This window comes from Chlorocebus sabaeus, chromosome 9 (genome assembly GCF_047675955.1).
Source record: "Chlorocebus sabaeus isolate Y175 chromosome 9, mChlSab1.0.hap1, whole genome shotgun sequence".
NCBI lineage: Eukaryota > Metazoa > Chordata > Mammalia > Primates > Cercopithecidae > Chlorocebus > Chlorocebus sabaeus.
The window spans coordinates 115230045-115251264 of NC_132912.1; the positions used below are offsets into that span (position 1 = coordinate 115230045).

Below are 21220 nucleotides of genomic sequence, written 5' to 3' on the forward strand. Positions count from 1 at the left end.
ACTTTGGTGTGCAGATTGTAGCCAATAGGTTTCCATTAGGGGGCTCTCGAGGTTTGAGATCAGCCTTGATACCAATAAAGCTTGGAAGCCTTTACTTTCTAACGTTCCTCTCACTCTCTCCCTTTTTGTTTTGTTTTATAGAAAAGGTCACGGATCGCCTACAGTGACGAAGTACGGAATGAGCTCCTGGGGGATGATGGGAATTCCTCCGAGAACCAGGTAGAATGCTAATCAGGAAGGCCCGGTGGGTGGCTGGAGGGTGAAGGAGGTCACTGGCGCACTGGGCTCTCAAGCTGCTCCTTAACGGTATTAGCAGCAACTCATGTGGAAGCGATACTGTTTAATGCAAAGCTGGAGTCTTAATCAACTTCAAAATGTTTCTTGGAGATCTTACATTTAACCCTTTACCTTGTGATCACTGTCTGCTATCTTTTAAAAAAATCTTTTCTTCTCTTTTCTTTATTATTTAGTACTTAAGGAATAACTTGAAACACACCGTTTGCAGACAAAGCCAAGGTCTTCACCTCAAACACATGTAAAAGGAATAAAAAAGTACATAATACAGCTTTGATAATAATGCAGTATAATTAAATCAACACTTGCAGCAAAACAAATGAAAGTAAGCTTTCAAAATTCAACAGGGTAGCCCAGTCTCCTATTGTGTGGCTTCTTAAAAATACATTCACCAAAATGCAAATTGGAAGCAACAGTGTGGAACTTGGATACCAATATAGAGGACCTGCTTCTGTCAAATAATAGTCATAATAATAATAATAATAATAATAGGATAAGTCTTTTTGCAGTTTAAGATCTGCGTAGGCAAAAAAATAAGATACAATTTATTCTTAAAAGGGCTTTACACCTTGGCTGTCGGTTCTCATTGGATCGTACCATAGTGTCATGAGTCTAATTAATGTCCCGCCTCTTTCTTTGAATTAATACTGCAGACTCCATTAATTAATGCAGATACTGTATACAACTTTAAAAAAGTTTTAAGAACCTCAGTGTAGAGATGACTTTAAAAATGTCTCAAAAGAACCCTAATGACTGATTTTCTTTGATACTTTTAAAGAAAATACATGATAGGGACCTTCAGAAACAAGACCTGAACATGGTTACTAATGCCACTTTGGCAAGTATTATAGAAGTCTCTACTCTGCCTAAATGAAAATGAACATAAATCAGTCACTGAGTAAACCAAAATTTCAATACAATAGTGAAACATTATATATTGATACGTATTATGAAAATTGCATAATTGTATTTACCATCTCAAATAGATGATATTGTAGGTCTATATATGCTAATAGTATATTGCTATCTATTATATTATAATCCGTAACAGGGATGCTGTTTGTGTGATTAAGGACTCTACTCACCCACCCCCAAAAAAGAGAGAAGAATGACTGAGCTGATTATGTTTGTTTTTGGAAAGATCTCACCTCCTCCACTATTTGGATGTTATCAGCTTGAGTTCAGACATGTGAACACGTTCAGATTTGACTTGGGATTTCAGCTTCCCTGATTGAAATGTGAGAATAGCTAAAGGAAAAAAAAACAGCACATCAAACATAAAAGGGTGATGTGATAAAGGGGTTTTACTCATAATAGATTAAATAATGTGAGGATGAGAGAAATATTTTCTTCTGTTTTTAAAGTGAGATTTAGATTGCTCATACCTCTTGAATGAATGAATCATAGTTTTATTTCCTATCTACTGCAAAAAAAAAAGCATTAACTTTTTTGCAAAAAAGTGAATGCGTAGTTCCCATGTCAGTTCTTTAAACAGCTATAGATCTTTCCCTCATTTGAAACTACTGCCTAATGCAGAGGAAATAGAAAGGAAGGGGGTGTGCCTGTCTAACTCAGACGCCTTTATTGTAATGGATGTTGTAGTTCTATGACAGGGATCCCTTTTTTTTCCAAACATGTTCACTTCTCTTAATGGACATTTTATATGTCTAAAACATTTGCCTTGCGTACATATAAGTATGATTTTTATGCCTAAAGAAAACTGTTCCACAAAAATAGATTGAGTTCATATTTTCTGAATTTTTCAAATTATATTCCTGTCACTTTAAAGTGATTATGCACAGATTTCCCCTGGACTTGTATAAATCAAACTTACAAATTCTGAAAGTGCTTGGAGAACCTGAAGTTTAGATGTAAAGAACTGTCACTTCAATAAATAGAGTATGATAAATTATAGTCACGAGAATATGTACTGTTAGATTATTACTTGTGTGAACTTTTCCGTCTAAAATTTGAATGAGGTGTAAAAGTTCAAAGAGACCACACTTAACTTTTTGGATATTTTGTTACCAAATGTAGCAAAGTTTCCATTTCATATGAAGTCACTGCCTTTTGTTTTAAGGCTCTTTGTCATAATATAGGAATTAAAATCCCTCAAACTAAAACACATCCTTAACTAGGTATGGTCACTTGAGAATAACTTTTTTATTCCATATCAGCATTCATTCAGAATATGGAATCAAGACAGAAGCTCTTTCTGTAAAGAAAGAAAAAATTTTAATTTGGCTCTATATTAATTTTTGTAGCTCGGTAGCTAGGAAGAGATTTTTCTAGGTAGGGTTACTTATAATTTATATAAGAAAAGATCTTCTGCCTACAAATAAGTTTACTTCTAAGTTGTTTGCTAATAAATTGATTTTCAGAACTTCTTGTCCTTGGAATATAACAATATAACAATATATGGATAAAACTTGGAGATAAACAAAATGTGATAAAAATAGCAATATTCATTTAACCGCAATTGGGATATATCTGTCAGTTTAAAAATATAGATCAAAATAGGAAAATAAGGAATTAATAGCAATGATTGTATAGGTAAAATACTGGCTAGGTATTTTCAACATCACATACACAGCCTCCTTATAGTTGCTTCTTTGCAAAGATTCGACAATATGAATACAATAGCTATTATTTCTCATTCTGGTAATTTCTGATGCAGTTTTTTTAGGCATCTGAAACCTGACTGTTAATACATATAATTATAGTCTGCCAATTAACTATAAAGTATGTTAATATACTCTTAGGTACATAAACATTTCTGCCATGATTAGAAATGTTAAAAATTCAGAAATTAAGAATTTTTCAAAAGCATTTTTAATGTCGCTCATACAATACACCTTGCATTTAATTTCCAAATTAAATGCTTTGTGTACATTCATTTCTGATTCATATTCATTTCATTCAATCAAATATAGCTCATGCTTGATTTACAAAGAAGGGACAAGAAAATTACCTACTTTGTACATTCGAGTACTGTTGGGCTATCAGCTTTCCAAGGACTATTGTCTTAAGCATTATCATTCTATTCTTTGAAAATACCGTATTTACCATTCCATGAGGCAACATTTTATTTCTTTGGAAGAGGTGAGTTCTTGAATGTAGTGATGTTGTATTTAGAGTGGAAATTAATAGTTCCTAACTTGATTGCATTTCATGAGAACCATTCTCATAAAAGGAAAAACACAAGTTGTAGAATAAAACCATAAAGCCTTTCATAGTGATGTATGATAATGGGGCAAATAAACTGTTCCAAGCTTTGGTTTTGAACCCTAATACTCTCTCAGTTTCTATATGCAGAATTATATTGATCAGTGACTTTGAATAAATCCTAAATAGAAGATTCAAAATATAAAGAGTAGACTATTTCCAAATGTGTGGAAAGTTTTGTGGCAAAGCAATATTTAGCAGATAATGATTGCTTAATTTCTTAATACGAGGTTCTCTTAAGTTCTGATTTGGGCTTGCTGTGCATAAAGTGTGTCAAACTTCAGCTACAGACCAGGGGGTGAAGTCGGTCAATTTAATTCCCCAAGATCTAAAGAAGGTCGGTATCATTTCATATAGCCCCGGCAGAGCAGATCATTACCAGGCACAAATCTGTTCGTTACGTGCTGAGGGTTTATAGCAAAATAAATAGACTGTCATCATAAGTTCAGAAAATTGTGCCTTCGACCCACGATAATGTGTAAAGGGCGTTTAATAGAGTTCAGCATTTATTCGTTATCTGTATGCGGACAGAGACGGCAGTGGCGTTATCAGCTTTAAAAAAAATGCGGTAGTTCTGGGGGTCACGTGACGCACCTCACACACAGAGGCGCGCGCGCATGAACCCTCACATGCTCTGCAGTGCCGTTTTGATTTTAGTCACAGCAGAAGGCTTAACCACAAGAGATTCCACTGGTTCAAACCAGCGTAAACCAGATTTTTTCAGCCCACAAAGGAACAGATTACCTCTTGTATCAAATTCTGCATTGGGGGGGGAAAAAAATCTTTGTTTCAAAGAAGATGTTGATTATCATAGCTCAACATGGTGGCATTGCACACTCGCGTTGCCTATGATGGAGCTAGTAACTCGAGAAAATACAAAATCACGACTTACAGTCCAGTTTAAGCATTGTTAATTTTCAAAAATAGGCCATCTTTTGTTTACTTGAATGAATAACTCTCGGCCTAACCAAAAAAAAAAAAAAAAAAAAGATAAAGATGAAAAACCCTCCCATTACCTAGCTTAGCTACAAATCCGATGTAGAGCTTGAATGCAGCCATGCAGCACAAACAAGATAGAACGTTTTTTGTTTGGAACCTATTGAAAAAACAAATGGGTAGCATTTTTAAACACTCATTGATTATGGCAGGGTGGCATGCCCGAAATGGTCTCTATTGCTGAAGAGTAGTTTTAAACTTTGGCCCTTTAAGTATCATAGTCAACCGAAGAATAGTGCCCCCAGAAAGAAAAGATAACTGGCCGATCAATTCCCAGATCGTCTCTTTCTGAGAATTAATGTTTGCCTTTTTCTCCCATGATGTTGGGATGGCAAAGAGAAAGATTCCGATATATGATAGGCCAGGTATTTTCGTTTAAAATTTTGCTTCTTTTGGGGAAGAATTAGAACTTTTCACGTGAAATGACAAGATGATTTACTTATGTGTTACTGGATGGTTGCTGAGAGAATGTGTTAATAAAAATAAAGACAACTTCTTGTCTATTTTGAAACTATGATAATAAAAGTTGCATTTTCACTGAATGTACTGTGAGACATTACATGTTAACTTATGTACCTTTTTTATAAAGGATTCTTAACAGTTTAAAAAATCTTATTCTTTGGTACTCAAAATACTTTTCATATAGCAAATGAAATAACAGAATAAGCTGGAATGCATACTGCCTTCCTTGAATTCGGGACAAAAACAGCATTAAGCGTTGAGATATCCGGGCTACAGTAAACATGATACTTTTAGAGAGACTTATAGTGAGCAATTCAGGCACATTTCTCCCAAAGCAATAGTTTAATTTATTGGCCTGCATATGTCAAGTATTATAACAGATGTTACAGATATTTGGATGTTTAAAAATTATCAGTTGCAGACCTGAATTGCTGAGGATGCAAATTTCAGACCTGGAATGTGGTTTAGTCTGTTAACAACATAGGTTTCAGTTTCTAGTCATTGAAGAAACTGTGGTCATCATCTCACTTATACAGTGGTATTTGTAGTTGAGAATAGTGTCAAATACACACGCACATACACACATACACACACACAATGAGCCAGATATATGGTTATATAATTATTTTAGTTCCTAAAGAGTTAAGCAGCTTGTTTTATCTATATATTTAAGGCAAATAGAAAAATGTTCTAAATAAGAGAATTAAAATGTTATCACAGGAGAATTGACTAACAAGTAAGGAGTGATTTTTTTATTTGACTTTAGTGAAAACAAACTGCAATATAAATGAATTAAGAGCTCATTGCTAGTTTACAATATGAAGAAAATTGAAAAATGAAGAAATCATTAAAAAATTAAAATGAAAACATGTCACATGATTGCAGTAGCCTCTTAAGCAAAACAAAAACCTAGAAATTGACTCTTATATACACAAAAGTTCATATGATAATGAATTTTTGATACTATGTTCTAAATAAGTATTCTCTATCCTGGCATACTTTATTTTCTATTAAAATAACATTACCTCCAAATGCAGTCTTATTACTAGAGTGGGTACAAGTATAACATTAACTAACATAATAGTTTGTTGTTTTAAATAGTTTTTGGAACCAAAGCATGAGCTATTAATCATTTTCATTTGTAGGTAAAATCTGAAATCAGTTGTCAAGATTCCAAATAGAGAAACATCCTGAAAACTTGTATATACAAAACCTCTTCAGTGGTACATTCTTAGAAGAGAGGAACAGTAAACTTGTTTTCTTTCTTTATAATATAGACTTCTATGAAGTCGTTCCCCTTTATTTCATGATGGTGTCTTAGATGTACTTTAAAAGAGAATTTCACACTATTCTCTTTGTTTAATGTGACAGTGTGAGAAAGTGATCTTTATTCGTTCAAAAAACTCTGCATGTAGTCTATGTTTAGGTTCTTTTAATGTGTTTGTCTGTGATTTTTAAATGCTAAACATGTAAACAGATAAATTGTCAATGTTAATTCTGTATCCTGTCACACAACTGATCTTTCTTTCCTGCCATTTCTTTCCTTTTTATCTTTTTTTTGTGCATTCATGTTGCAGTTGATAAAATTACGTGAAGAGGTGAGTACTTCCTAGCTTCTTTTTTTTTTTTTAATTCTGCTTTTCCCTGTAAAATTGAGTTCTTAAATCTGAAGTGGATCTTTGGATTTGTTTTTCCAGATAAATCTACACAGAGCAAAAAGTATCGTTTATATTGTTCAGGAATCTTTTCTGCTCACAATCTTTTAAAACACAACTATATCCTAATCATGCTTATCTCAGGGATCATTGTTCTTTGTTGGAACTGGGACAAAGTTAATGCTTTAGTGGCCGAAAATAAGGAGGAATAATAAAGGAATATCTTAAAACTCTACCTGAGTGTAGTTTTATTGTAGGCTCTAACTTCAAGTTTATTTATGTAGTTTCTCAAAGAAGCTAGTATGATTTTTTTTTCTAACATTCTGATTTACTTTACTGTAAACTGTTCTTAAATAAACTCCTTTCCCCCACCCAAAATTATTAGGTTTAACATAAGACACCGTGGATCTATTATCCTTTTGGGGAAACACACATATGTTATAAATGCCCTGCTACTCTGTGTACATAGATACCTAAGAATGGCCAAAGTTTTCGTCATTGTTAAACACTTTCCTTTTTGTAGCATACAGCACCCAAGTGAATTCTCATTTTTCTGAGTTTGCTGGACTGTTTCATAATGCAACGCCAGACTTTTTTTGTGTGGCTCAGCAAATATTTACCACAATGTTTATAATTGTATCCTTGTGTTAATGAGGGATGCTGAATAATTCTATTTTTAAAAAATTAAGTCAAACATATAAAATATGCTTTGGTACTCCTTTTTAGAGGTAGTCATATTTTTTATTTAGTAAGGTTGGGTTTTATTTTTCTATCAAGACATAATGGCCCATATTGCAATTTAAAAATTGTCTAATTGCTTATAGTATAGAGTAGTATGAATTACTTTTGAGTTTAGTTTGACTGCATTGATTGAGAATTTTCTCGAATTTTTTTTATTGGTATGTCATCATTATGTGATGCAGATGTTAATTTAGAAGCTTCTAGATAGTGGTTTTCAACAACTCTTTGAATTTAAGATGCATTACTGACATCCTGCCTCAGAAAAAGTAATCATGATATGTAAAATGAAGGGGAGAAATATACAAAAACCTTCACCCTACAACCTTTTTGTGTTATCTTCCCTACAGGAGAGCAGTTGTATATTTACTAAATGAATATAATCAGTTGCAATTTTGATGTGTAAGATTATTCTTGAGGTGAGGGATAACATAAATATTATTTTTCTGCAAGATAGAGTATCTGCTTGTTGTATTTGCTTATGTTCATGTTTAGGTGAAGAATCTGAATTTTCTAGTGTTAACAGAACTAACAATTAACTTGAAAACCTCTATATGAAGAAATTACGTGAGGCCCTTGCCCCTGAATTTAAGCAGTGAATGTTATTTATATATTAAATTGTGGCTTATTACAATCACCCATTTTTGACAGATTTATTTTTGTTAAGCCTAATTGTGTCAAATTAGAAATCTTAATTCCAAAAACTTAAAACATCACATCTGCATTTCTTTTAAAGTATTTTTTATTTTTGTTTGATGGCTTAATTCTTTTCTTGTGCCTGTAGTAGCAGTTTCATCAGTTATGGTTCTGGAATTCATGTTTCCGAAACTGTAACCTGTAATTTCATTATAATTGGAAGAATTAATCAACTAATAGAATAATATACTCTGAAATATTCTTTTAACAGTCTTTGATATGGATCTAGCATTGATATTTATAGACTAGATTACAGTGATGATGCTGCATTGGTATATGGCTTGCTGAGAAGTTATTATTTCTCAGTCGGGATTCTAATAGTAATCATAGAGTGAATGTTACCCCCATGTTTCTTAACTTGCAACTGTGCTAAGAAGACAAGATGCTCCAAAATGTGTTTTGTTTCGCTTGGAAACAAAAATATGCCCCTTCCCTTCCTTGTGATGCTCTTTTTGGGCTCAGTTTTGGAGAGGGGGCATGCTTGGAGGCAGGGTTGTAGTGCAGAGGGAGCTGATCTGGTGTTGGCTGTGCCGAGCTCCGTTTGAATCCTGCGTCTCCAGCTCTCCACATTGCGCAGCTCCTCACACAAGTTGAGCTCTGTCTGAAGCTCCTGCACAGCTTCACTTACCTGCTTTGAAAAGGGCTGAGAAGAGGGTGAGAGAATGAGTTTGGGATGGAGTGTGGGGGCAAGTTGAAAGCATCAGCTGCTACTGTAGTGTATTTCCTTTCATTTACAGAGACCAGGGCAATGTACAACTAAGGGAACAATGTAAATAGCGCAGCTGTTTCAAGAACTTGATTTTAGTTTGACTTAAGTGAAGAGGTTCCAAAACACAAAGTGAAATCCTGCTGTAAAGCTGGTGGTAAACTGATAGTCCTCTTGTGTGCAGATTTACTCTGATAAAATTGAACTGTCCTGAAGAAGAGTTACTTCTGTTATTTAGTAATATATATATATTTAAAGGTCTTTCAGAAATTTTGCTGTTATAACCATGAAATCCCCCCAGTTATTTTACATTTAAATGCTTTATTTCCTACATTAAATATTATTATAAAAGTGGAAGTCCATTTCCAGTATCGATCTTTGTGTTTTTTTTTTTCTTTTAATCTCTAATAACTAAATGTTTTCTTTTAATTTTGGGATTTCATCCAATATGAAAATGAAGCAAAAATCTTTGTCTTATTCTGGATTAAAATTCAGATTTACTTTTGATTTCACAGATCTGATATCTTTTTAGAGAATCGCCAGTTTGAAGTTAAGTCCTTTGTTAAGGTAGAAAACAATTTTCAGGGAAGGGAAGAGCAATCCTTGCTCTCAGAACCTGCACATAAGGAAACTTAGGGATAAGAAAGCTATTTTTGACAAGCCTTAGTAAAGTGTTTAATTTTATTTAAAAACAGTCATCAATGCCAGACACATAGAGCTCTCCTTTCTCTGCTTTTTCTTAATTACAGCCTTCAGTGATTTTGCTTTTTAATGATGTAAGAAGCTTTCCTTCCTTTCTCTGTTTTATTTATTTAGATTTTTTTTTTTTTTTTTTTTTTTTTTTTGCAGAGGGAGGGGACAATTTTTCTCTTAATTTCTCTGCTGTACATTGGACGACTCTATTAATTATTATAGACTGTTGTTGCAGCTTCCTGACCTTCACATCAGGTCCTATCTCTCTGTTCTAAATGCATTGTTTTAATGATTCTCACCCCCCCACCCTTCCCCCCAAAAAAATTTCAAGGAAAGCTTTGATGTGGCTTTAGCTGCCTCCAACGTCTGGCCGCATCTCAGATGTGTCACCTATGCCGGGAGGGAATAAGGAAATCACGTTTTGAATGGTAATGATAACATACTAATCACTTCCTTTCTTTGAAGATGGAAGCGAGATATTCTGTCAGCATCCCTGGCTGCTAGAGCTTGGAGGCACTGGTCTAGGTGTATTAGCTTAAGTGTGCATGTCAATACAGCTTGCATCTCCAAGATCCATGGGGGCTCATTAGAGCAAGGTAGATCGTTTCGCTCGACAGCCACTCAGATAATATGTGTGGCACCTCCTTTTTTATTATTATTAGAAAGCATTTCTCCAATTTTAAATGACATCTGTCAACAATACAAAGTTGTAGGAGTTGTGGTTGTGTTTTTTCTTTCTTTTTGGCCAAATACCAGAACTGATTTGAGAAGGGAAGATATTAATATATGCAGGTACATGTATGCATGTACACATACACGCACACACACACAGGTACACACATTTGTATATTTCTAAGTGTCTAGACATATACACACACACACACACACACACGCATCAGTTTTTATCCATTCATAGCCATGATTAGCTTATAAATCTGGCAACCTGAATAGATCTAATGTATGATCATTATGATTATATAAAAAAAAATTAGCAACAAGCATCTGAATGGAGTAAAGAAAGTTTAGAAGCTGAGGATTTGAAGAAAATCCTCTAATTTCCCCATCAGATAAATATAAAAGAGGTATATATAATGACTCTAAATTTAGTTCACAGTCTAAAGCACTGGGTGTTAAAATATCAACTTCAATCTACATAGCGCCATATATTTAGGAACAAATCCACAATTTTGTCCATTTATGTAAATGGAGAAACGTGTGTCTCTTGTTTCTTAGTGTTGCCTCCAGTTGTCTGAAAACTAGAAGTGCTGTTTAGTATTCTGGCTTAGTAGCATATGTTGTTCTATATAGCATCTTGTTGCACATCCAAAATTGTGGATCATTTTCTTACAAATAAAGTTCCTGTTTTAAAATTTCTATATGCAAGAATCAAAGGAGCAAATGGATTTTTGAAATGATTGCATTTTATAAAAAATAAATACAAATAGGGCACATAGATCTAAGCAAGTATCTCATATATCTGTCTCCGCTGAAACAGACAAGATCCAGTTGGGTATGGTCTGCGTACTTTTCTCAGTATTTTGGAGTAAGATTCATTGTGGCCATATACAACGTGAGTCTCCTTTTAAAAACAAAAAAGTGGATGGTCCATACGCGAGTGTTGGAAATCTGTCTATGGTAGTGGTTCCTATAATGGAAAATTCACTAAAAATTAACTGTAATGGGTTATGAGCCCCCCGCCCCATGTTAGGGCATACGAAGGCATTTTTTTTTTTAAGGCAAAAAAAGAACATTGTAGACGGCCGTCTGATTTTTTTTCCCCCTTTTTCTTTTTCAGAGGGCACATCTGCTCGATAACACAGAGAGGCTGGAAAGGTCATCTCGGAGACTAGAGGCTGGATACCAAATAGCAGTGGAAACCGGTAAGAATTCTGAGAGTGAGCAAATTGTCTTGCTTATGCACAGCAGTCTTCACAACACATGACATTTCAGGGAAACTTCAAAGGAGTAGCAGAGACAGCAGCCCGAGATGTGGTTTACATATTGGGGAGACAATTGGGAGCTTATTTGCGCTTATCTTTTTTCAAGTTAAAAGGCATGACATCTACTGAAAACAGTTCCTGAGGTTTAAAAGTATACATCTGAAAAGAGATGGAATACTTTGTCTAAATTCTACATTTGTCTTAATATGCAGTTACATGTTGTCAGTTTACCCACCCGCAATGATTGCTAGCACATGGTGCAGTCTCCAGTTGTTTGCTCCTTTACGTTTTATTCACATATGTAAAAATTAACATTTTAATCAATCTAAATCATGTGAACTAGGGACAAAGAAATAACAATACCTACTTTACTTTGCACATTTGTCCTGGTGTTGGAAATGATTCCTAATAATCCTGTTTTAAAAATAAGTCATGAATAGAGCCTATAATCAGATACAAAAATTATGAAAAAGTCATAGCAAGGAGTAAGGCTCATGTTCATGATAATCTTATTAGCATTAGTTAATGCTCTTCAAACTTTTGGTTTGAATTAACCTCAGTTATTAATTTCAGAAAACATAATCTTAGTACAACTTCTAAAATTAGTCTACTTAAAATGAACAAGCTTTTTTATTATAAATGTTTCATGCAATGGCTGTTTGTCTCCAGAGTAAATAAATATCCATTAATACCTTATTAGTCATCAGTTTCTTATTATTACTCTACCCTTTTTATTTTGTTTTGTCAAGCATAGATTGTAAATAATCTATTTTGTATATTTTGGGTAGCTCTTACCCAATGTGTAAACCACAAAAATATGTAATCCACAATATTTTTATCAATTTTTAAAAATTTAGAGTCACAGAAATGTTTATTTTGTAAGAGCAAGTATGATGAAAATGATTCCAAGTAATTTCTTTTATGAATGGCCAGTGTTTTTCTTGTCCTGTGTTCATGGCTGCCCTATATTGGTTGGTTAATATGATGAATTCTAGGCAACCAAATAGGAATAATACAAACAACTTTTGCATTATATTAATAGTGAAAAAACTAAAGAAAACCACAAACCTTTCCAGATTTAATAGTTATGGACAGCCCTTCGCCCTGAGGTAATTGATAGATTGGCTTTCTGCCCTGATTGGAATAAAAGCCAGCTTTTGTGTGTTCTTTTTGTTTGGGAGCTCACCTTTAGAGGTGACTGTTCTTGGAAAGAGTGTGAATAATGGAAAGAGCCTTGAACATGAGGTCAGAGGACCAGGCTTGGGTTCTAGCTCTTGTTTGTGTGACCTTGAGGAGATCACGTAACCTCGCTGAGCCTCAGTTTCTTCTTCAATAACATGGAAATAATATTGCCCATCTCTGAACATTCTTAAGAAAAAATGGTACATGTAAAAATGTTTTATATACCAAAAAACATGTGTACAAATATAAATGTTGTTATTATTGTGTGGTCATTGATAATCTACAGGCATTTATCTTTATCTCCTAGAAGATAACTTTTATTATGATTGAAATTTATAAATAGTAAAGGAATAGGAAACAAAATGTGTTACTTTGACAATCCATGGGGAACATAGCACTGTGTCTGTGGAATATGACCATAATCACAAGGCCCTTCCTTGACAAAAACATCCATTGGTCAGCCTCCTTCCACATGGGGCTGGTTCATGCTCAGGGGGTCTTCTCCTCGTGACCGTGATCGCAAGGCTTGCTTTGGTTGATTGGGCTACGTAGTTGCGTGTCTTTTTTTTCTTTCACTACGCTATTCGTATAGCTCCCTCTCAAAGCTGAAAGAAGATCGCAGATACCAAATGACTGTGTATTGATCAAGGTTATATACTTGAATGGGATTTGATGGTTATTATTTTTGGTGTGTGCTAAAACATAACATCCACATCAAACTATCAACATAACCAACATGGATATGTCAACTTAAGAGTGTCTCATCAGCCTACCTCAGTCCCTTTGGACTTTTTAGTAAAGTACTATGGTATTGACTATGAAGTGTTATAAAATTAGATGTTGACTTGTCATATAAGGCTTGGGAACTTCTTGCAGAATACAAGACCAAGTCTGGGAGAATGGATAAGAATGGGCTTTGTGGAAGTAAAGACAGATGTGGCTCAGCCTGGAAGTAAAGACGGGAGTCATCATTGCTAATTTACTTTTGTGGATGAATTTGAAAGTGGAGTGGGAAATGAGAAGGCAGGGACAAAACATTTTTCCTGCTCTTTCTAATTACTGAAGTAATGGGACGGAATACATTGGGGTGGGCACCATATTGTTTCTGTATTTCCTGCTTCCCTACTGGTCCTCAGCCGAGTCATGGCTTGTCAATCCATAGCTCTGTATTTTGATTGTGATGTAAATTTAGGATACTTACCATTTGTTAAAGTATCAGAACAGCATCTTTGGAAAGGAAAAACTTTCAGCACTTATTGATGTCTTCTTCTTAAAGACTATGGAATGCAAGGAGGAAGAGAGGTGGAAGAGCTAGTATAACTTCTGAAACAGCACAAAAGAGGGAAATGGATTCCAAGTATTGATCTGAGAGCCAGTTCTAGACCACAACAGTTTTCACCAGTGCACTGCAAAATGAGCAGATAAGTAGAACATAGTGAGTTTCTCATAAAGCATATTTTATTAATTCACAAGGCTACACTTATTTGGAAGATGATGTTTTTCCTATTTTGGGGTATAAAGGAAAGTTGTAATATGATTGAAATAGTAGGTAGAAGTTTTTTTTTTTTTTTTCCTTTACTTAGAAGAATAACAAAATTGGCATCCCTGTTTAGGCCTTCAATTTTTTTTTTCAAATTTTTACTTGACCACAAAATTGGGAACTATGGCCTGATATACTGAATTAGAGAGAGAGAAAAACTGCATCATCTGTCCATGTCATTAATCAGCTGTGTGACTTTGAGAAATCATTTAACCTCTCTGCAAGTGTTCTTATATTTGCAAAATGGAAACTGTCAGCCAGATTCTATGTATCCCTTAAGGTTGTTATGAAGTAAAATAAGGTCATATATATTTAGGGGCTTAGAAACTAAAGAGAGCTCTGTTAAAGTCATCATTTTTAAAAACCACGATCAGCAGAAGTGGTTAACTTTCAGAATCATTGGCAAAGATTTCAACAAAAATCTGTAAACTTTTCTATTCATTAACTTGATGAGTGTAATTGGCAAATACTATAAAAGAAAGTTATGTAGAAAATAGAATGGAGTAGAGTAGAATAGAATGCACGTTATAGGGTCTTCCTAACAAATAATGAAATCCATTGTCTAAAATTCTTGAATCATTTTTGATATCTTGTTTTGTCATATAGGCAGTCATTTTCTCTTCTGGAACTCAGCAGAGGGTCACATGTCCACAATGTGCTGGGTCTGAGAAAAGGCACATGATTATTCCTAAGTGCTGTTCACACCCTGATATGCACAGAGTTTAATACCAATCAAGTTTGTTTCATGCATCCTTTCTTATTTGAGAAAATTGATGAAGCAACAAGTTAATTGACAGAACACTACACTGGTTGCCTGAACCATTGGCTTGATCCAGTGTGGCATTGCTTTTAAGTTCTTGTCCTAGATGTGAATAAAAAGCAGCTCTTTCCTTTTTTTTCTTTTTTTTTTTTTTGTTACTATTAATAGTCAGATATGACTTTTAGCTGTGGAGATATCCATTTGGTTTGAGGTCAGGGACTTAATACTCAAAATTCTGGGTCATCTGCCCTTTGTTCTGAAATTACGATTCTTCTTTTCTCTGAAGTAAATATCCCAGAATTAACAATAGGCACAAAACTAATGGGAGCTGTATTATTAAGAAAGAAACAGGCTGAAAGAGAAATTGTACAAGGGCAGAAACGCAAAGCTCACTCTCTGCTTTTAATACGTAAACAAGTAACTTAAGACCCTCCCAACCGTCCCACCGGTACTGTAGATGGTCCCCTGTGCACCTGGCAGTGCATCTCTGGAACTGTGAGAGTTTGTCTACACTCAGCAGCCTCGCATCCTTGAATCACAATCTGTACCATTTGTGATGACCTTGCTCCCCCATCCCTGGGCACCAAGCCTTACAAGTTGTCACCCTTTCTCTCAGTAGTCACTGCAGGCCACCTGGCCCTGACTTCCCAGGTGGCCACTGATCTCTTCACCACAGGGAGCTAACCTTCTGCTGGCCTTCCTGCCGCGAAGAAGAGGGGCTCCAGCCTTCACCCAGGGCCTTGTGTGTCCTGATGACTGAACATATGTAGAAATAATACAATGTTTATTGAACATTTAATATGGGCCACACACTGTTTTCCATACTTTATATTCATTCTCTCTTTAATCCTCACCACAAACCTATGTAGTAATTATCCTTTCCTCATTTTAAAGATGAGAAAACAAGGTAGAGAGAGATTAACTAATTAGGTCCACACTTACAAACCTAGGATTCTCCTAATGCTATCCCTCCCCGCTACCCCCACCCCACGACAGGCCCCGGTGTATGATGTTCCCCACCCTGTGTCCAAGTGTTCTCGTTGTTCAATTCCCACCTATGAGTGAGAACATGCGGTGTTTGGCTTTGTGTCCTTGCAATAGTTTGCTCAGAATGATGGTTTCCAGCTTCATCCATGTCCCTACAAAGGACATTAACTCATCCTTTTTTATGGCTGCATAGTATTCCATGGTGTATATGTGCCACATTTTCTTAATCCAGTCTATCATTGACGGACATACGGGTTGGTTCCAAGTCTTTGCTATTGTGAATAGTGCCACAATAAACATACGTGTGCATGTGTCTTTATAGCAGCATGATTTATAATCCTTTGGGTATATACCCAGTAATGGGATGGCTGGGTCAAATGGTATTTCTAGTTCTAGATCCTTGAGGAATGGCCACACTGTCTTCCACAATGGTTGAACTAGTTTACAGTCCCACCAATAGTGTAAAAGTGTTCCTATTTCTCCACATCCTCTCCAGCACCTGTTGTTTCCTGACTTTTTAATGATCACTATTCTAACTGGTGTGAGATGGTATCTCATTGTGGTTTTGATTTGCATTTCTCTGATGGCCAGTGATGATGAGGATTTTTTCATGTCTCTCTTGGCTGCATAAATGTCTTCTTTTGAGAAGTGACTGTTCATATCCTTTGCCCACTTTTTGATGGGGTTGTTTGATTTTTTTTTTTTTTTTTTATAAATTTGTTTAAGTTCTTTGTAGATTCTGGATATTAGCCCTTTGTCAGATAGGTAGATTGCAAAAATTTTCTCCCATTCTGTAGGTTGCCTGTTCACTGATGGTAGTTTCTTTTGCTGTGCAGAAGCTCTTTAGCTTAATTAGATCCCATTTGTCAATTCTGGCTTTTGTTGCCATTGCTTTTGGTGTTTTAGTCATGAAGTCCTTGCCCATGCCTGTGTTCTGAATAGTATTGCCTAGGTTTTCTTCTAGGGTTTTTATGGTTTTAGGTCTAATATTTAAGTCTCTAATCCATCTTGAATTAATTTTTGTATAAGATGGAAGGAAGGGATCCAGTTTCAGCTTTCTACATATGGCTAGCCAGTTTTCCCAGCACCATTTATTAAATGTGGAATCCTTTCCCCATTTCTTGTTTTTGTCAGGTTTGTCAAAGATCAGATGGTTGTAGATACGTGGTATTATTTCTGAGGGCTCTGTTCTGTTCCATTGGTCTATATCTCTTTTTTGGTACCAGCACCATGCTGTTTTGGTTGCTGTAGCCTTGTAGTATAGTTTGAAGTCAGGTAGCGTGATGCCTCCAGCTTTGTTCTTTTTGCTTAAGATTGTCTTGGCAATGCGGGCTCTTTTTTGGTTCCATATGAACTTTAAAGTAGTTTTTCCAATTCTGTGAAGAAAGTCATTGGTAGCTTGATGGGGATGGCATTTGAGATGGAGTCTCGCTTTGTTGCCTAGGCTGGAGTGCCATGATGCAGTCTTGGCTCACTGCAATGTCTGCCTCCTGGGTTCAAGTGATTCTCCTACCTCAGCCTCTCGAGTAGCTGGGATTACAGGTGTCCACCACCACACCCAGTTAATTTTTGTATTTTTAGTAGAGACAGGGTTTCACCGTATTAAGTGATCCACCCACCTTGGCCTCCCAAAGTGCTGGGATTACGGGTGTGAGCCACCATGCCCGGCCGAGACAGACATTTCTTAAGTTAATAATGGACAAGACCATTTTGAATAGTGGTTAATGATGCAAGGTATTCAAGAGTAACTGCACCAGCCTGCACAACATTGCAAGACCCCCACCTCCAAAAAAAAGAATAACTGATAAAGGCTACCTTACGTTGGCTAGTCAGGAAAGATCTCCCAGAGAAGAACCCTGTAAGCTGAGCCTTGAATAGTACCAAGATGCCATCAGTAAGCTGGGACAGATGATTCCAAGAAGAGGGAAGAGCAAGCAGAAAGGCTCTGGAACGAAAATGTGCTCAGGATGTTCAGGCAACAGAAAGACCAGTACAGCTGGGGTGAAGTGAGCCAGGGGGCATGGAGCATGATTAGGGCAGAGTCAAGTGGGGCAGATTGTGTGGGGCCATAGGACATGGAAGGGGTCTGGATTTTATTCTGAGTAGGGTGTGACAGTCATGGAGGACTTTCATCAGGCAAGCGACCTGATCTGAACTGTGGAGAACAGGGATTGGAGGGGTAGCAGAGCAGAGGTGGAAATGAGGAGACATGTTAGGAAGTTTATTATAGTAATCCAAGATTTGGTCCTTTTATCAGCTGAACTTGCCGACAGAGGAATTTGGTCATGAAGATGCAGGAGAAATTACAAGCTGGCTTAAAAGGCATTCAGGAACAAAGAGCTTGAAATTTATCGTTAGTTCTTTAACAATTGTCGTGTGTTTCCAAATATTCTTTTGTAAGGCTATCCCCCCAAAAAATGGGGACTTATTAATCTTTGTGCCTTGTAGGGACAAATGGACAGTGGCCAGTCCCATCAGGCTGGCAGTAATGGACATTTGTGATTATGAATCTGGGCTGAAAACCAAGTTTATGATAATATTTTACATGAACAATTATGATAATGATACTTATTTCCTAGAGTTCAAGAAAGGCACAATAAAATAATTTATATGTTTGTAAATTATCTCACAAAACTATGGTATTTTTTTCTGTCTAATCATTTTCAGGTAAGTTCTGAGTTTATACATACATTGTCACTTTGTTCAATTTTGCATCACTCTAAAGAGGAAATGGGTTAGTTTCTTGCTACTCTAAGTGGGGTCCAGAACCAGCAACAGTGACATCCTCTGGGAGCTTGTTAAAAATGCTCGGTCTTGGGCTCCACATCGGATCTACTGGATCAGAATTTGCATTTTAACAAGATCAGCTGTGATTTGTATGCACATTAAAGTTGAGTTAAATGCTTACTTTCCAGTGCTAGTATTTAGTCTGTGTTTATTCAAACTGGATAAATGTCATTTAATTGAATCTCGTGTGTGTGTGTGTGTGTGTGTGCGTGTTTGCACATATATGTGTGTATTTTGCATGTATATGTGTATGTATGCAAAAATTTGACCAGGTGTGTGTGTATGTGTGTGTGTGTGTGTGTATTTTGCATATGTATGTGTGTATGTATATATGTGTATGTGTGTATATACGTGTGTGTGTGTGTGTATATATATATATGCAAAAATCTGGCCAGGTAGCTAACTATAGTTAGTATGTACACTCCTGGCCAGGCATGGTGGCTGACACCTGTAATCCAAAGCAATTTGAGAAGCTGAGCTGGGAAGACTGCTTGAAGTCAGGAATTTGAGACCAACCTTGGCGACATAGTGAGACCCCGCTCTCTATAAAAAATTAATTAATTAAATTTTATGAATGTATACTCCCTATGAAATAATTAATATGGCTATGTCTGTTAATTTAATTATTGGTGGCAGTGGTTATGAGGGATGGTCTTTTTAGGAGCTGTAATAATTATCTGTCTTACCTCAGGAACATGTGAGTAGGCATTACTTGGCAGCTAGAATAGCTAGTAAAGCATCCAGTAACCCAAAAGGGACTGATTACACACCTTTATTTTTGTCAAAACACATTTTATCTCTATATTTAACACTACTTACTTTCTTTTTTTTTAAAAAAAAAAAAAAGCATATTCACAATTTCCTATATATCTTGTTTCATTAGGGAAATGCAGAAATAGACTTTCTGAGTAAGAATAATACCAATGCCGTGTGTTTTCAAGTTCCTTGCATAAAAGAAAATACTTTCTACCCAAACCTTATTTGTTGTAGAATTGATAGAGTGGATTCTTTCCATTTCTGTTTGAGGGTTTCCTTGGGAGTTCTGTTTCTTTTCTGTGAAGGTTATCTCTTTTAAAAAAATTAAAATATGGATTTTTCTTCAATTTCAGTATTTCCATGCCATGTTATTGTTATCTAATTTTAAACTGCAGGCCGGGAGCAGTGGCTTACACTTATAATTCCAGCACTTCGAGCGGCCAAGGCAGGCAGATCACTTGAACCCAGGAGTTCGACACCAGCTCGGGCAACATGGTGAAACCCCATGTCCACAAAAAATACAAAAATTAACTGTTCATAATGTCATGCACCTGTAGTCCCAGCTACTTCAGAGGCTGAGGTAGGAGGATGGCTTGAGCCCACAAGGTCAAGGCTGCAGTAAGCAAGCTGTGATTGTGCCATTGTACTCCAGCCCAGGTAACAGGGTGAGACCTTGTCTCAAAAAATAATAGTCCAGGTGTGGTGGCTCATGCCTGTAATCCCAGCACTTTGGGAGGCCAAGGAGGGCGGATCACTTGAGGTCAGGAGTTCGTGACCAACATGGCGAAACCCCGTCTCTACTAAAAATACAAAAATTAGTTGGGGGTGGTGGTACATGCTCGTAATCCCAGCTACTTGTGAGGCTGAGGCAGGAGAATCACTTGAACCCAGGAGGTGGAGGTTGCAGTGAGCTGAGACTGTGCCACTACACTCCAGCCTGGGCAGCAGAGGGAGACTCTGTCTCAATAATAATAATAATAATGATAATAATAATAATAATAATTTTAAGCTGCAGATATTCCCCATTATAGAAATATACTTCCACTGACCTGTTTTATATGATGTGTTCAGTTTATGTGTGCCCTTTATGCTTATTTGATCAAAATTTGAATTCATTTGACCTAATAGAGTTAGCCAGAGAAAGATATGGAGTATTTTTTCTTTTAGAAAACAAATAATTTTTAGATTATGGCATTTTAATGGGAATTATATAATTCATGTACACCACTTTTTTTTTCTTTTACTTTACCTAGCTCTTTTTAAAGAATTTGTAAAGGAAAAACGATCAACAGCAGTATAAGCTTACTTTTTTTCTTTTTTCTCTTTTTTAATATGCTTACCCAGGCTTACACTTTTAGGAAATCAACTAAAATGTGCTTCATGTTTAAAACTTTTTAAAGAAGCTGAACAAATGCATTTAAATTTTGAGGTGCCTTTTTAATATATTTATTTGTTTCCAAGTCTTGACTGAACTACTGATAGAGTTTTCCTAAGTCGTCTCATTATATGGAGATTTTGTGGTATAAAAGCACAGTACTGCAACTTGATCGCCTTCTGTCTTTTGATTCTTGACACCATCTTTCCACTCACCTTATTATTTTAATCAACTCAGTATAGAACTCATTCAGAAATTTGAGTGGAAATACCTGTTGAGGCAGTTTTTATCAAACTCAGAGCCAGTCACTTTTTTTTTGTTTTTGTTTTTTCTCGTTAAACTTTTTTAATGGGTCTCTAAATTCTGTGACAGATTTTTGGTCAAGTTGTTTCCATTAAAAAGTACTGATTTTTAAAACTAATAGCTTA

General features: G+C 35.9%; 1 protein-coding gene across 9 annotated transcripts in view; it reads left to right on the forward strand.

Annotated features, from left to right (window-relative positions):
- The window catches only part of VTI1A (vesicle transport through interaction with t-SNAREs 1A), a 507313-nt gene that overhangs the window by 80982 nt on the left and 405111 nt on the right, over nucleotides 1–21220 (forward strand). For 6 of the 9 annotated variants that reach the window (XR_005244054.2, XM_038008814.2, XM_007964104.3 and 3 more), the window contains exons 4-6: nucleotides 142–219; nucleotides 6555–6575; nucleotides 11261–11345. Coding sequence is in view for 8 of the 9 variants with exons in the window: in XM_038008814.2 (XP_037864742.1) it covers nucleotides 142–219; nucleotides 6555–6575; nucleotides 11261–11345 (184 nt within the window). In the remaining variant the exon portion in view is untranslated. The remainder of the gene's footprint in view (nucleotides 1–141; nucleotides 220–6554; nucleotides 6576–11260; nucleotides 11346–21220) is intronic. The other 3 variants (XM_007964105.3, XM_038008813.2, XM_007964107.3) reach the window with 1 other exon arrangement.